This window comes from Pan paniscus, chromosome 21 (genome assembly GCF_029289425.2).
Source record: "Pan paniscus chromosome 21, NHGRI_mPanPan1-v2.0_pri, whole genome shotgun sequence".
In the NCBI taxonomy this organism is placed as follows: Eukaryota; Metazoa; Chordata; class Mammalia; order Primates; family Hominidae; genus Pan; species Pan paniscus.
In genome coordinates, this window is record NC_073270.2 from 21,063,160 (window position 1) to 21,076,368 (window position 13,209).

At 40.4% G+C, this 13,209-nt stretch overlaps 1 protein-coding gene across 13 annotated transcripts in view; it reads left to right on the plus strand.

Annotated features, from left to right (window-relative positions):
* Positions 1–13,209, plus strand: part of CFAP61 (cilia and flagella associated protein 61) — a 305,696-nt gene that overhangs the window by 122,647 nt on the left and 169,840 nt on the right. For 10 of the 13 annotated variants that reach the window (XM_055104782.2, XM_034947210.3, XM_055104779.2 and 7 more), the window contains 2 exons: positions 5,840–5,966; positions 9,258–9,335. In XM_055104782.2, the coding sequence (XP_054960757.1) occupies positions 5,840–5,966; positions 9,258–9,335 (205 nt within the window). The remainder of the gene's footprint in view (positions 1–5,839; positions 5,967–9,257; positions 9,336–13,209) is intronic. The other 3 variants (XM_055104783.2, XM_055104789.2, XM_055104781.2) reach the window with 1 other exon arrangement.

Here is a 13,209-nt window from a genome sequence, read left to right on the forward strand (position 1 = left end):
CTCAATGAATACTGTAAATCTCTATGATTTATCTGAGAATAGGGTAAGAAATAAAGATAGCTGCTTGATAATTTGACAACAGTATTCTGTTGGTATGGATGACATAATATATATTTTGAGATCCATGTCATTTTAATTAAGGATTTTAATTAGTGTTTTTTGTTGAGAATAAAATAGTACGCATCCTTACAACTTTGTCTTAAAGTCATTGTATTTTTCAAGGGGCTTTCTCTAGCAAAAACACAGATGAAGGTCTCCATAACAATTGATCCGCTTCTAACCTCATGTGCCTTATTTAAAACTTTAAAGAATTGCAGAATTATTTCTCAAAATATGGTCTGGAGTCAGTAGCAGTTCAGCTTCACGAGAGCAGAAATTGTGGACTGTCTGGTTCCCTGATGTATCCCCAGCACCCAAAACACACGGGCACACAGCAGATGTCTAATAAATGTTTGTGATGGAGTGAATGAATGATTCTTAATGAATCCATTTTAATCATTGATTTTAAGGAAATACGTCTTAATTGAGAGTTTATTTCTTACATTTATTCATTTTTCACTTTTTCCTGCCAATTGCTATGTAGAAGCAATTAGAAGCAATTAAAAGCAATTTCCTTTGTAAAGGAAATACCCTTGTAGCAACAAGTATGTGTCCCGTTTTTGTTTGTTTGTTTGTTTGCTATGAGAATGCTTTATTAGGCAAAACCACATACTGTGAAAATGCTTTAAAATGCAACAGGAGGAGATGTGAAGACACAAAGAACAAGTGCATAGTGACATATGGCTATCAGAACACACTAAGTAAAGAATCCACACCTCTTCCACCCTTTACCCAGAAAAGGAAGGAGCTAGATCACCTCCTCCTCAGGTCCCCCACATCTCATTCTAGTTAAAGCGAAAACAAACAGGCTGCTGTTCTCAGCACCCAGTGTGGAAGGAATAGTATATATAGAGCCACCTTGCCTCAGAGTCTGCCAAAAAAAGGTCACATGTGGAATAAGACTTACCTTCTGATTTTTTTTTCTTTTCTTTTCTTTTCTTTTTTTTTTAGATAGAGTCTCACTCTTTTGCCCAGGCTGGAGTGCAGTGGCACGACTTCGACTCACTGCAACCTCTGCCTCCTGGGTTCTGGGTTCAAGTGAGTCTAGTGCCTTGGCCAACCAAGTAGCTGGGATTACAGGCATCAGCCACCATGCATGGCTAATTTTTGTATTTTTAGTAGAGATGGAGTTTCACCATGTCAGCTGGGCTGGTCTTGAACTCCTGGTCTCAAGTGATCCTCCTGCCTTGGCCTCCCAAAGTGCTGGGATTACAGGTGTGAGCCACCTCACCCAGCCAGCCTACATTCTGCTTTTTGAGCTGAGTAAAAACCTTTTGGGAAATAGTTCTCAGAGGCAAATACAGACATAGAGAGCAGCCCCATTCAGTAGGAATACGCTGTGAACCACATGTGTAATTTTAGATTTTTGAATAGCCACATTAATTTAAAAATCAAAAAGTAGGTGAAATTAATTGTAACATTCATTTCTTATTTAACCCATTATATCCAAAATATTATTGTTTCCGCGTGTAATCAATATTTAAAAAGCACGAATGAGATACTTTATATTACTTTTTTGTACCAAGTCCACAATTCAGTGGATATTTTATTCTTACAGCACATCTTAATTCTGAGTACCACATTTCAAGTATACAGGCTCTTGTACTGGACAGTGTCATTTTAGAGGAGGGCACAAACATACAGCCATAGCCCGTTCCTCCCCCTGAAATTCTAGGAACAAAGGAAAGCTCTGAAATATTCCTCTTTGGTGAATATGAATAGCAGAGATGAATGCAAAATGGTTGTGACCCCTGATCAACAGTAGATTTCCATGGACAGACTGGTGAAATGTTGTTTGAAGTTTTGTGCTACTTTGCAGGAAGATAGCCCCATGTCCTACTGAACATTTATTGGGCACCACTGTAGGCTACAAAAAGCCCTGGTCTTTTAGAGTGGACCATGATATGGTCTGAGCTTCAAGCCTTGCTGGGGGAAGATGTCCACTTATTCTCACTTTCCAGTCCAGTATCCAACAACACTCTTTATAACTCAGTTGTAGTATTTATTATATGTAAAAAAACATGTAATAAGCATGGGGAAGCTCTCTGGCTATCTCCATGCAAGCTTCATGATTAGTTCACTTGACAGCTGTTTATTGAGCATCTACCATGTGCCAGGCATTGCTCTAGCCATGAGGTGGCAGCAGTGAGCAAATAGACCAACACTGCCATCTTTGTCAAATTTTATTCTAGTGGGAGGAGACAAACAGTGAAAAACAAAATAAAGAGAAAGTAGGAAGTGCTGTGGAGAAAAATAGAACAGGGAATGAGGATGGAAGGTCAGGGTCCAAATTTTAAATAGGGGGTCAGGGTCAGGGAGGGCGTCACTGAGAGGGTGAAGTTTCAGCAAAGACTCAATGTTGAGGTGATGGAACAGGCTCATAGATTTGCTGGAGGAGAATTACAGGTAGGAACTTCTGATGAGGTAACTTCTGATGAGGTAGGAACTTCCTCAGGTAGGAACTTCTGATGAGGTAAGAACTTCTGATGAGGCAGGAACTTCTGATGAGGTAGGAACTTCCTCAGGTAGGGAATTCTGATAAGGTAGCACCTTCTGATGAGATAGGAACTTCTGATGACATAAGAACTTCTGATGAAGTAGGACCTTCTGATGAGGTAGGAACTTCCTCAAGTGGGAACCTCTGATGAGGGACTATGTCTGGCATGTTTGAGGAACAGCACAGTGGCCTGTGCAGCAGAGCAGGGAAACCAAGAAGCCAACTATTTGGAGATGAGTCAGAGCAAGCAGCAATCCCAGAGGGAGGGCACGGGGAAGGAGGCTGTGGTCATGGAGAGTTGGAGAGGGGGCTCTCAGCCACTGTAGAACTTTGGCTTTTACTGGGAGTGCAAGCTTATGCTCGTCAATGTAGCAAAATTATGGTAATTATTAGACTCCCTGCTGAATCATGTTTGTTTAATGAAGCTCGTATATTGTAATCTTATGTATCTTACTTTATGCATTTAAAAACATTCTGAGAGGGGCCATACACATAAAAGAGGTTAAGAACACCTCTATTACTGGGAATTTCAGTATTAGAGTCTTGTGATCTGACTTAACATTTGATAAGCATTGCTCTGGCAAATTGGTGGAGGATGGCTTGTCAGGGACAATGGCAGAAATGTGGAGAGACACTAGGATGCTGTTCCAGCAACCCAGGAGAGAGGTGGTGGAGGCTGGACTAGCACTGGAGGTCTTCAGAAGTCATTCCATTCTTAGATGCATTTTGAAAGCAGAGCCAGCCCAAAGTTAGGCTGAAAGAGAGGTGTGCAAGAAAACAGATGAAGCCTAAGGTCTGGGCCTGAACCACTGGAAGGATGGAGTTGCCATTACCTAAGACAGGAAAGACAGCTGGGTGGAGGGCTTTGGAATGGAAACAGTGAGACGACTCTTAGATGGCCATGTCTTTTTCATTTGGGGGATGTAGTGTACTTTAGCTTAAGTTTATCCATATCTTCCACAGTATCTTAAATGTGTTGTCTGACACCAGTTTCTGAGAGAGGCATATTAAACTCTACCAATATGATGGTGAATTTTAAACTCTACCAATATGATGGTAAGTTTCAAACTCTTCTCATAACCCTGTCCATTTTTACTTCAGTATCCTGGAGCTTTATTGTTAGAGACCTATACATATGGTATTGTTATATCTTCCTAGTGAACTTTTATTATCAAATAAAGACCTTTTTCTCATGATTTTTGCCTTCAGATCTGGTTTATCTGATATTTATATAGCTGTGCCAGCTTATTTTTTTGCTATTAGTTGCCATTCCCTTTTCCTTTCAATTATTTTGGCATTACATATTATTTTTGTAACAGCTTTATTGAGATGTAATTCACATGCCATACAATTTGTCCACTTCAAGTGTACAATTCAGTGGTTTGTAGTAGAGTTACAGCATTGTGCAGTTACCACGTCTATCTGGTTCTAAAACATTTGTATCACCCAGAGGACACCCTGTACCTGTCAAGCTGTCACTCCCATTCTCTTCTCCCCTCAGCCCCCAACAATCACTAACCCACTTTCTATCATCGTAAATTTGCCTATTCTGGACATTTCATATAAATGGAATTACACAACACGTGGCCTTTTGTATATGGTTTCTCTCACTTCGCACAATGTTTTTAAAGTTCATGCATATTGGAGTATGCGTCAGTACTTTATTTTCTTTTATGGCTGAATAGTGTTCTGTTGTGTATGTATCAATCATACTCTGTTTATCTATTCATCAATTGATGGGCATTTGGGTTGTTTTCTCTTGGGCTATTGTGAATAATGCTGCTATGAAAATTCATGTACAGGTTTTGTGTGGATATATGTTTTTAATTCGCTTGAGTATTTTTCTAGTGCTTTTGTGGTCTTGTTTGTTACATTTACATCTTTAATCCACTGAACTAGATTTTGGTGTAAGGTGGTCATATAACAACCAAGTTCTTATCTTTCACTTAAAATTGCTCATAAACATTATTAAGATGGTATTAATTGTTCATCTTTTTATTAGTTAATTATAGATATAGATATTGTTCTTTGCAAATATGATACTTTGTTCATAATATGGAAGCATGTATTAAAATTTAAGCACAGATGTTCCCTACAGTTAAAAGTTAAATAGATTAGGGTATTTTATTGTATCAGCACGAGGAGGAATGGCATTGTCCCATTGAGTAATAATACCCTAGTAACTGCAGAGAATTCACTGCAAGGCTAGCTACATAATATACAGGACCCATTACAAAATGAAAATGTGAGGCTCTGGCCTGGTGTGGGGCAGTCAGTCTCTCCTTCCCATGAGCTCCAACCCATGGCAAACAGGCATCCAACTAAGGGCTTGCAACCTCTGCACCAGGATGCACTGAACACCTGGGTGGGGGATGGGTAGGAGGTCCACACTGAGTTGCTAGCCGAACACGCCATGGCACTGCCTGCCCAAGGTGGGGACAGCCACCCCCTTGGTCTGACCAGAGACTCCATGTGTCATGTAGCTGACTCATGAGCCTCTCTATACCCTTGTCCAGGAACCCCACTGGGTGTTGGCTGAACACGGGCTTCCCCCAACCAAAGCAACCAATGTTACCCCTGGCAGAAGGAGGAGGCAGCTGTCATGAGGCAGGAATGGGGAGGCTGTCTAGGGCCCAGGGTGCCAGGGGCAGGGAACAGGTGGGAGAAAACCATCATGGAGAGACCGTGGGGAGCACACGTGAGCAGAGGCTCCAAGGCCCCTGACATGCTCCATTGTGTCATTCAACTTCACTTAAAAGGATGAAGTCAAAGATAAAATTATTAAGAATTTTTGAACGGTGGCCTCAGAGCAATAAACTCTGAGTGTGAGGCTCTAAAAAGCACACAGCACTGTGCTGCTCCCTGGGTCCCACACTCATGAAGCCAGCCCTGGTGCAATGTGACTTCTTCGTAACATAATTTAAAAATTGGAAGGATTTTGACTCTGTTTATGAAATAAATCATAGTGCTATTTTAAATTAAATGTATTTAAAGTATCTCTGTGTTGTCTTTGGTTAATGGCATTATCAGTGATATTTACCTTATTCTTCACACTTTTTTGTGTTTCAGGTTTTCTATAATGAAATGAGTTACTTTTATAATTACTCAAACCCCAGTGTTATATAAACATACTTTACTGGATATTATTTTATATAAGTGTGATATGTTACAATTCTGTCTCCATTTGGGGGGGAATACATATTTAGTACTTTAACTTAAAAATATATTCCTCTCCTTACCCAGGTCCATTGATATAAGATTTGCCACTCTCTTGGATACTCCTGGCGTGGAAAATCTTGTCAGCACCCTCATGTTGAATAAAAGCATATTGGAGGACTTAGACCATTACAACAAGGCTCGCAAAGACCCTGTAAGTACCTGATGTGACCAGACCTCAGGATATGGGACCATTATGATGACCCATGTAGATTCAGCCCTGAAACTTCCTTGGATCTGAGTTGGAAAATCATATGGCAGGGGGCAGTGGAGGTAGAGTTAGAAGATGGGAGCAAGAAGAGAAAACTGTGGAGACTGGGGCTTGAGGAAGTGAGACCATTCTCAGTGGGGATCCCCCAGAGGGATCAGACACCCAAAATCCTTCTCAGGAAGATAGAAAATTTGGACTTGATCCAAACAATCATATCAAAATGAGATGGATCCTAGTCTTTGGGATAGGTAGATACAGTATGACCATGGTTAGGGAAGGGTAGCTTAGGAATCCATGGGTATCTGGTGCCCACCTCAGCAGCACTGGGTACCAGATTGAGGGTAATGGGACCCTATTTGAGCCTATGAGATGATGAGTCTGACCAGACCCTTTTGTTGAGCTGGCTGCATCCCCCAGGATTACATGGGCTGGGAAAGATCCTGCATGATAAATGTTGGGTTCTCTTTCTAGTGTAGTAATGCATGCATGTGCTATGGCAAAAGTCAGGCTTGTGGCAGTCTGTAAATTAATACTGCTGTCTTAGGGCCATGACAGTTAATCTGACTACACATGGAAAGATGAAAGAATATTGTGCATAGTCACTTTTTTGATACATTTTATTTTGAAAAAAAATTTATTGAGGTATAACCAATAAACAGTGTGGTGGATTTCACAATTTGCATACACCATGTAACCAGCACATGTTTTAAGAAACAGACTTAACCACAGCCTGCTGGAAGTCCCCTGATGCCTCTACTCAGGCCTTTCCCTAAGTTAATACCACCTTGCTTCTAAGATCAGAGATTGGCTATGCCTGTTTTTGAACTCTACATAAATGGAATCACACCGTTTGTTTTCTGATATCAAGTTTCTTTTGCTCAGCAATGTTTGTAAGAGTCATCCATATTATAGCATGAAGTATTTCATGGCATGAATATACCACCATTTATTTCTTCATTCTACTGTTGAGGTCATTCAGGGAGTTCCAGTTATTTGCTCTTTTGGGAAAAAACCTGTAGTTAATTTTTAAGTCATCAGGAGGGAGACACCAAACACCTAAACATAATGTCATATACACAAATGTTTACTATTTATAAAGGCGTCAGAGTAAATTGAAATAAAACTTCCCTTCAGCACATGGTTTTTGCTTTGGTTTGTCTTGCACTCTTTTGGTTCTTCATTTTTTGCTCCTTCCCTCCTGGCCCTCTAAGTGGTATGAGGTCAAGTCCTGGTTCTCAAAGTATGGTCTAAGGAACCTTGGGGGTCTCTGAAACATGAATTTTCTGGGAGTCTGCAAGGTAAAAACTGTTTTATTCCTTTTCCACTGTGTTGAGATCTGTACCTATGATGCATAAGTACATATGTACTTAGGATCTGTACTTATGTATTTATGGCATTGGGTGAAACCAGTGCCACCTCAGAGTAGGTCGCGGAAGTGTCAGCAAACGTCCTAGTGGTCCTGGTGTTCTTCACCGTCATCCCAGTAACTGCAGAAAGAGCAAACCACAGTGGAATATCCCTGCACACCTATCAGAATGACTAAAACAAAATAGCGATGCCACTAGCCGCTAAATGCTGGCAAGGATGTGGGGAAACTGGATCTCTAGTGTTGCTGGTGGGAATGTAGAATGGTGCGGCCACTCTGGAAAATATTTTGGCTGTTTATTTTTTTATTTTTATTTATTTATTTGTTTATTTTGAGACAGAGTCTCACTCTTGTTGCCCAGGCTGGAGTGCAATGGCGCGATCTTGGCTCACTGCAACCTCCGCCTCCCGGGTTCAAGGGATTCTTCTGCCTCAGCCTCCTGAGTAGCTGGGATTACACGTGCTTGCCTGTAATTTTTGAATTTTTAGTAGAGATGGGGTTTCACCATATTGGCCAGGCTGGTCTCGAACTCCTGGCCTCAGGTGATCTGCCTGCCTCAGCCTCTCAAAGTGCTGGGATTACAGGCGTGAGCCACCATGCCCAGCATTGACTGTTTATTTAAAAACTAAAACTGCAACTATCTTATGGCCTAACATTTGCACTTGTGGGCATTTGATCCAGAGAAATGAAGAGTTTACACTAATGTTCATAGCAGCTATTGTCAGCAAAGATATCCTTCAACAGATGAATGGTTAAACACACTGTGGCACATCATGTCATGGAATACTACTCAGCAGTGGAAGGAATGGACTCTTGATACATGCCTCGGCTTGGATAAATCTCCAGAGAATTATACTGAGTGGGGAAAAAAGCCAACCCCTACAGGTTATATCCTCTAGCGTTCCATTTGTATGATACTTTGAAGTGACAAGATTTTAGAAATGGAGAACAGGTTATCTGATGCCAGAGGTTAAGGATGCGGGGAGGGTGGGGACAGAGGGGGCAACTCAAGGGATATTGTGGTATTAGAACTGTTCAATATTCTGACTATAGTGGTGGATACATAAACCTATAGAGATGATGAAATCATGTGAAACTTCATACACCACACACACACACACACCCCCACAATTGTATCAATGTTGGTTTCCTGCTTGTAGTATTAGACTATGGTTTTGCAAAATGTTATTATTAAGGGATACTGAACAAAGTGTACAAGAAATTTCTGTTTCATTTCTTACACTGCATGTAAATCTACAAGTATGTCAATTGAAGAGAAAGAAAAGGAAAAGCCAGTTTCACTAAGGAATATCCTTGATGAAGCAGTAAAATTATTAAGTTTATTAAGTCTCAACCCTGAGGCCAGGTGTGGTGGCTCACGCATGCAATCCTAGCACTCTGGGAGCCCAAGGCGGGTGGATTCCTTGAGGCCAGGAGTTCAAGACCATCCTGGGCAACATGGTGTAACCTCGTCTCTACTAAAAATACAAAAATTAGCTGAGCATGATGGGGCACGCCTGTAGTCCCAGTTGCTTGGGAGGCTGAGGCGCAAGAATTCCTTGAACCCAGGAGGCTGCAGTGAGCCGAGATCATGCCATTGCACTCCAGGCTGGGCAACAAGAGCAAAACTCCATCTCAAAAAATAATAATAATAATAACAATAATAATAATAATACTCATAGGGTTGGTGTGAGGATCCGGTGGACACAGGGAAGGCGTTTAACTTACTACCTGGCCAAAAGTAGGTGTTGATAGATGTTTGTTCTGTTGTTGTTATGTGAACGTGGTTAAGACCCACTGTTGCCTGCTTACAAAAACATTCATAGCCATATTTTTAAGGGTCTTAAAATATATGCTTATCTTTTCAGGATGGAACACCGCTGCAGGCATTTGTAGCTGAAGTTGCAGAACAAATAGTTGGTATTGCAGTGATCAGAAATGAAATGGTAAATTGTGAAGTGGATATAAATTTCTTTGATTGTGCCTTGCTATATCATGAATTAGCCCACAGTGCCCCTTTTGGAGTTGTACTTTTACTTATTTAATGTGAATGCCTCCTTTTTCTGAAGGATATCATCATCATCTGCCTCTATCCCACTTGGAGGACTTGCAATTCTCCATTTTTTTTGCAGTTCAGAATATTTAATATATTACAAAGGCTACATGAAAACATTCTCACCCTAAAAACTCAGATAGCTTTCCACCACCTATACATATATTAATATATTCCATATATTAATATGTTCTAAGTATTACTACTGTAGTGATGCATTTATCCCTTCCAGCATTCTTCTTTGCACTTTATTACGTATATCATGTGTGTGTCTGTCAAATGGAAATGCCATTTTATTTTCTCCCAGTGCACAGCCAGCTATTTCAAAGCATTTATTACTGAATAATCCATTCTTTCCCTTTTGATTTTAAAATTCTGCTTTTACATTTATTAAGTTTCTATATGCCTATGTCTATTTTTAAACTCTGTTCTGTTCCGTGGATTTATCTGTTGATACCTATTGCATTATCATGTGCTTTTATATCTAATAGGGGAGTGTTCTCTCATTTGGTGTCTTCTAAATTTTCTTGTTTTTTGTTCTTGGTTATTTCCTCTCCCAAACCTTGTAATATTTATTATTAATAAAGTTGTACCTACGTGGATTCTATAGAACAATTTAGGCAGAATTGACATTAAAATATAGAGACTTCCCTATTAGGATCATGGATCATGGCTTTCTATGTTGTTGTTGTTGTTGAACTTTTTGGGTTCTTCAGAAACGTTTTGTGGCTTCTTTCATGTGGTTTTCTTTGCATCGTATTTTGTGCCATGTGAGTTTTTGTTTGTCCTGTGGGTCCACTCTCCACCTTTCTCCACCCTGTTCTGTCTCAGGGAGCCTGACTGATGGGCACAGCATTATGGGTACCTTTGCCTTTTGGCTGCCCGTTGGGTTTGGTGGATGGAGAGCCCTGACAGAAGGAGGGGACAGTGACGTCAGGTGCCTCAGCAGGCTGATCGCCACTGAGTTCCCTGAGATTTCAAGGCAGCCTCTTCATGATACTCTTTTGGATTCCTGTAACCAGCCCTCCTCCCGCACCACCCTCTTAGAGTGGGAGTAGCTTGTAGTTGCTGCTGCACAGTCCCTACTTATCTCCTTACACCTGCCCCATCCTTGTAAATATTCCCTTTGTTAAACCGCCCTCCAATTATCCTAATCTGATCATACTGTTTCCTGATGAGACCCTGACCTGACACAGTTCTAGACGTTGATCACTTATTTCTACGTGTTTTGTGATTTCTCTTGGTATTCTGAGTATACACTTTTTCTCATATTTTTCTAAATGTTTGTCTTGTGTATGGAAAAGCTACTAGTGTTTGTATTTTGATCTTGTATTCAATCACCTTTATGAAATATCTTTGAGCTTGGAGAGTTTTTCAGCTGATTCTCTTTTCTGCCACAGCCATCACCTCCACCCTATTCTACTGGTCAGACCAGTTAGAGGGCACGCTCAGACACAAGGGGTGGAGGCAGACTTCTCTCGATGGAGGTGTGGCAGAGTCACTTTGCAGAAGAGCATGAGGGATGTGGGATGACAGGTACTGTCCTGGTGGTCATCTTAGGATTCTTTGGATAAGAGAACCTGCTACACCTTCCTTTTCACTATTTATACCTTTAGTCTTTTTCCAGTTTTAGTGTATGGATAGAACAACATTGAGTAGTAGTGTTAATAATAGCTGGCTTTCTGGTGTTCTTGATTTTAATGGAATGATTCTACACTTTCCTTCATTTAGTGTAATCGTGGCTGTAGGTTTCTGATAGATATCCCTTATCAAATAAGGGAAATTTTCTTCTCTTTCTATCTTATTAAAAGTTTTTATTATGAATGAGTGTTGAATTTTATCAAATGTGTTTTTGACATCGAGATGTTCACATGGCTTTATTTCTTTAATATATTACACACTTTTCTCTTTCTTAGATTTATTCCTCTTTTTGATCCAATATTTCTTGGAGTTAGTTAATCTTTTAGAGATGCTGTTGGGTAGTAAGGTCCCTGAGTCTACACAAATATGATAAGTTTTCATTGGTCCTCATACTTGTATACTCATTTGGCTGTGTGTAGAATTCTATTCAAATTATTATTATAATTATTATTATTATTTTGGAAATGGAGTCTTGCTCTATCCCCCAGGCTGGAGTTCAGTGATGTGATCTTGGCTCACTGCAGCCTCTGCCTCCCGGGTTCAAGCGATTCTCCTGCCTCAGCCTCCTGAGTAGCTGGAATTACAGGTGTGCACCACCACGCACGGCTAATTTTTGTATTTTTAGTAGAGATGGGGTTTCACCATGTTGGCCAGTCTGGTCTTGAACTCCTGACTTCAGATGATCTGCCCCCCTCAACCTCCCAAAGTGCTTGGATTACAGGCATCAGCCCCCTGCGCCAGCCTCATTCTAATTATTTCTCATCAGAATGTTGTCTTCCAGTATCCAATGTCATTGATAAAATATAATCTGATACCAACCTGATTCTTGATCCTTTATGAATAAATGTGTGTTTCTTTGCTCTCCTTCTTGAGAATTAAATTTTCTTTTTGTATCTGGAATTCTGAAATTTTGCCAAGAAATATCATGTCTCTTTTGGCAGTTTGTCTTCTATGATTTCATTAATTATTTCTTCTCCTCCATTTTCTCCATTCTTCTTTTCTTAAATTCTTTTTTAGATGGATATTAGATCTTTTGAATTGATTCTTCAATGTCTCTAAACATATATATATTACATTTTACTCATCATTTTAGATTTCCTCAATTTTGTCTTCCAAATCTCTAATTCTTCAGTTGTGTTTATTCTATTACCCAAGTATTCTATTGGAATCTTTATTTCAGAGTTCACCTATTTAACTTCCGAGTCTCTTTCTTGTTCTCCTATTGTTCCTTTTTGGTATCAGCTTGTTTATTACATGCAAGATCCTTTTTGATCTCTCTGAGTACACTCTGTAGAATTTTTTTTAAAATTCTCTGCTATTTCCTGAATAATTTGTCTTCTCTGCAGTAAGTTGTATGTTTCTCTATGCTGGTCTTTTTTTATTTGTCAGTTTTCCTCAAAAGTCTGTCCATGTCATGAGTGAAAGATTAAATGATCAATTTGGGTGGCTGGCATGGGTATCCTTGACAGTTGTGCTTGTATGTTTCTCCATGGCATCTCCCCTGTCGCTGGTAATGCCACCGCCCCTCTGTTTGATTGGGAGGGATGGCAGTATCTGGCTTCCCCTTGTGTGCTTGAATGCAGTACCAGCCGGCAGGCAGGGACTCCAGGTGACCCAAGGTAAGAAGGTTTCACCTAGTGGTAGGGTTTCCTTCCAGTGTAAAACTGCCTTACTTTTTTGTCCTCCATTATGCTCTCATTACACCAAAAATAATTTTTGTTGTTGTTATTTTAAGGGATTTGGGATGGGAAGAAAATTAGATGCACATGGCCCATCTGCTGTTTTGAGCTAATAACCTCTGTTGGCTCTTTGCTTTTTGTTTTTCAATGATTTCTCAGCCCTATACTTATCACTCATTTTATTTTATAATGAGAGATGCCTCCTTGGTAATTAAAGAAAAGTCTTATAGTATAAAGGCCATTACAGGGTCAATGCAGATTGAAAGGTTGCCAGAACTGCCCTAGGGTTCCGCCACTGGCCCGGTTACCCTGAGCTCTGTTTCCTCTGTGCTTTGTGACAGAAGCTGGAAAGGCAGGGGACCTCGAGGAGCTTGGCCACAGATGCCACAGTTTTCATGGATTTGCTGGTGCCAGCCTTGCTGATCACAGAACACATCAGGGGCCTTG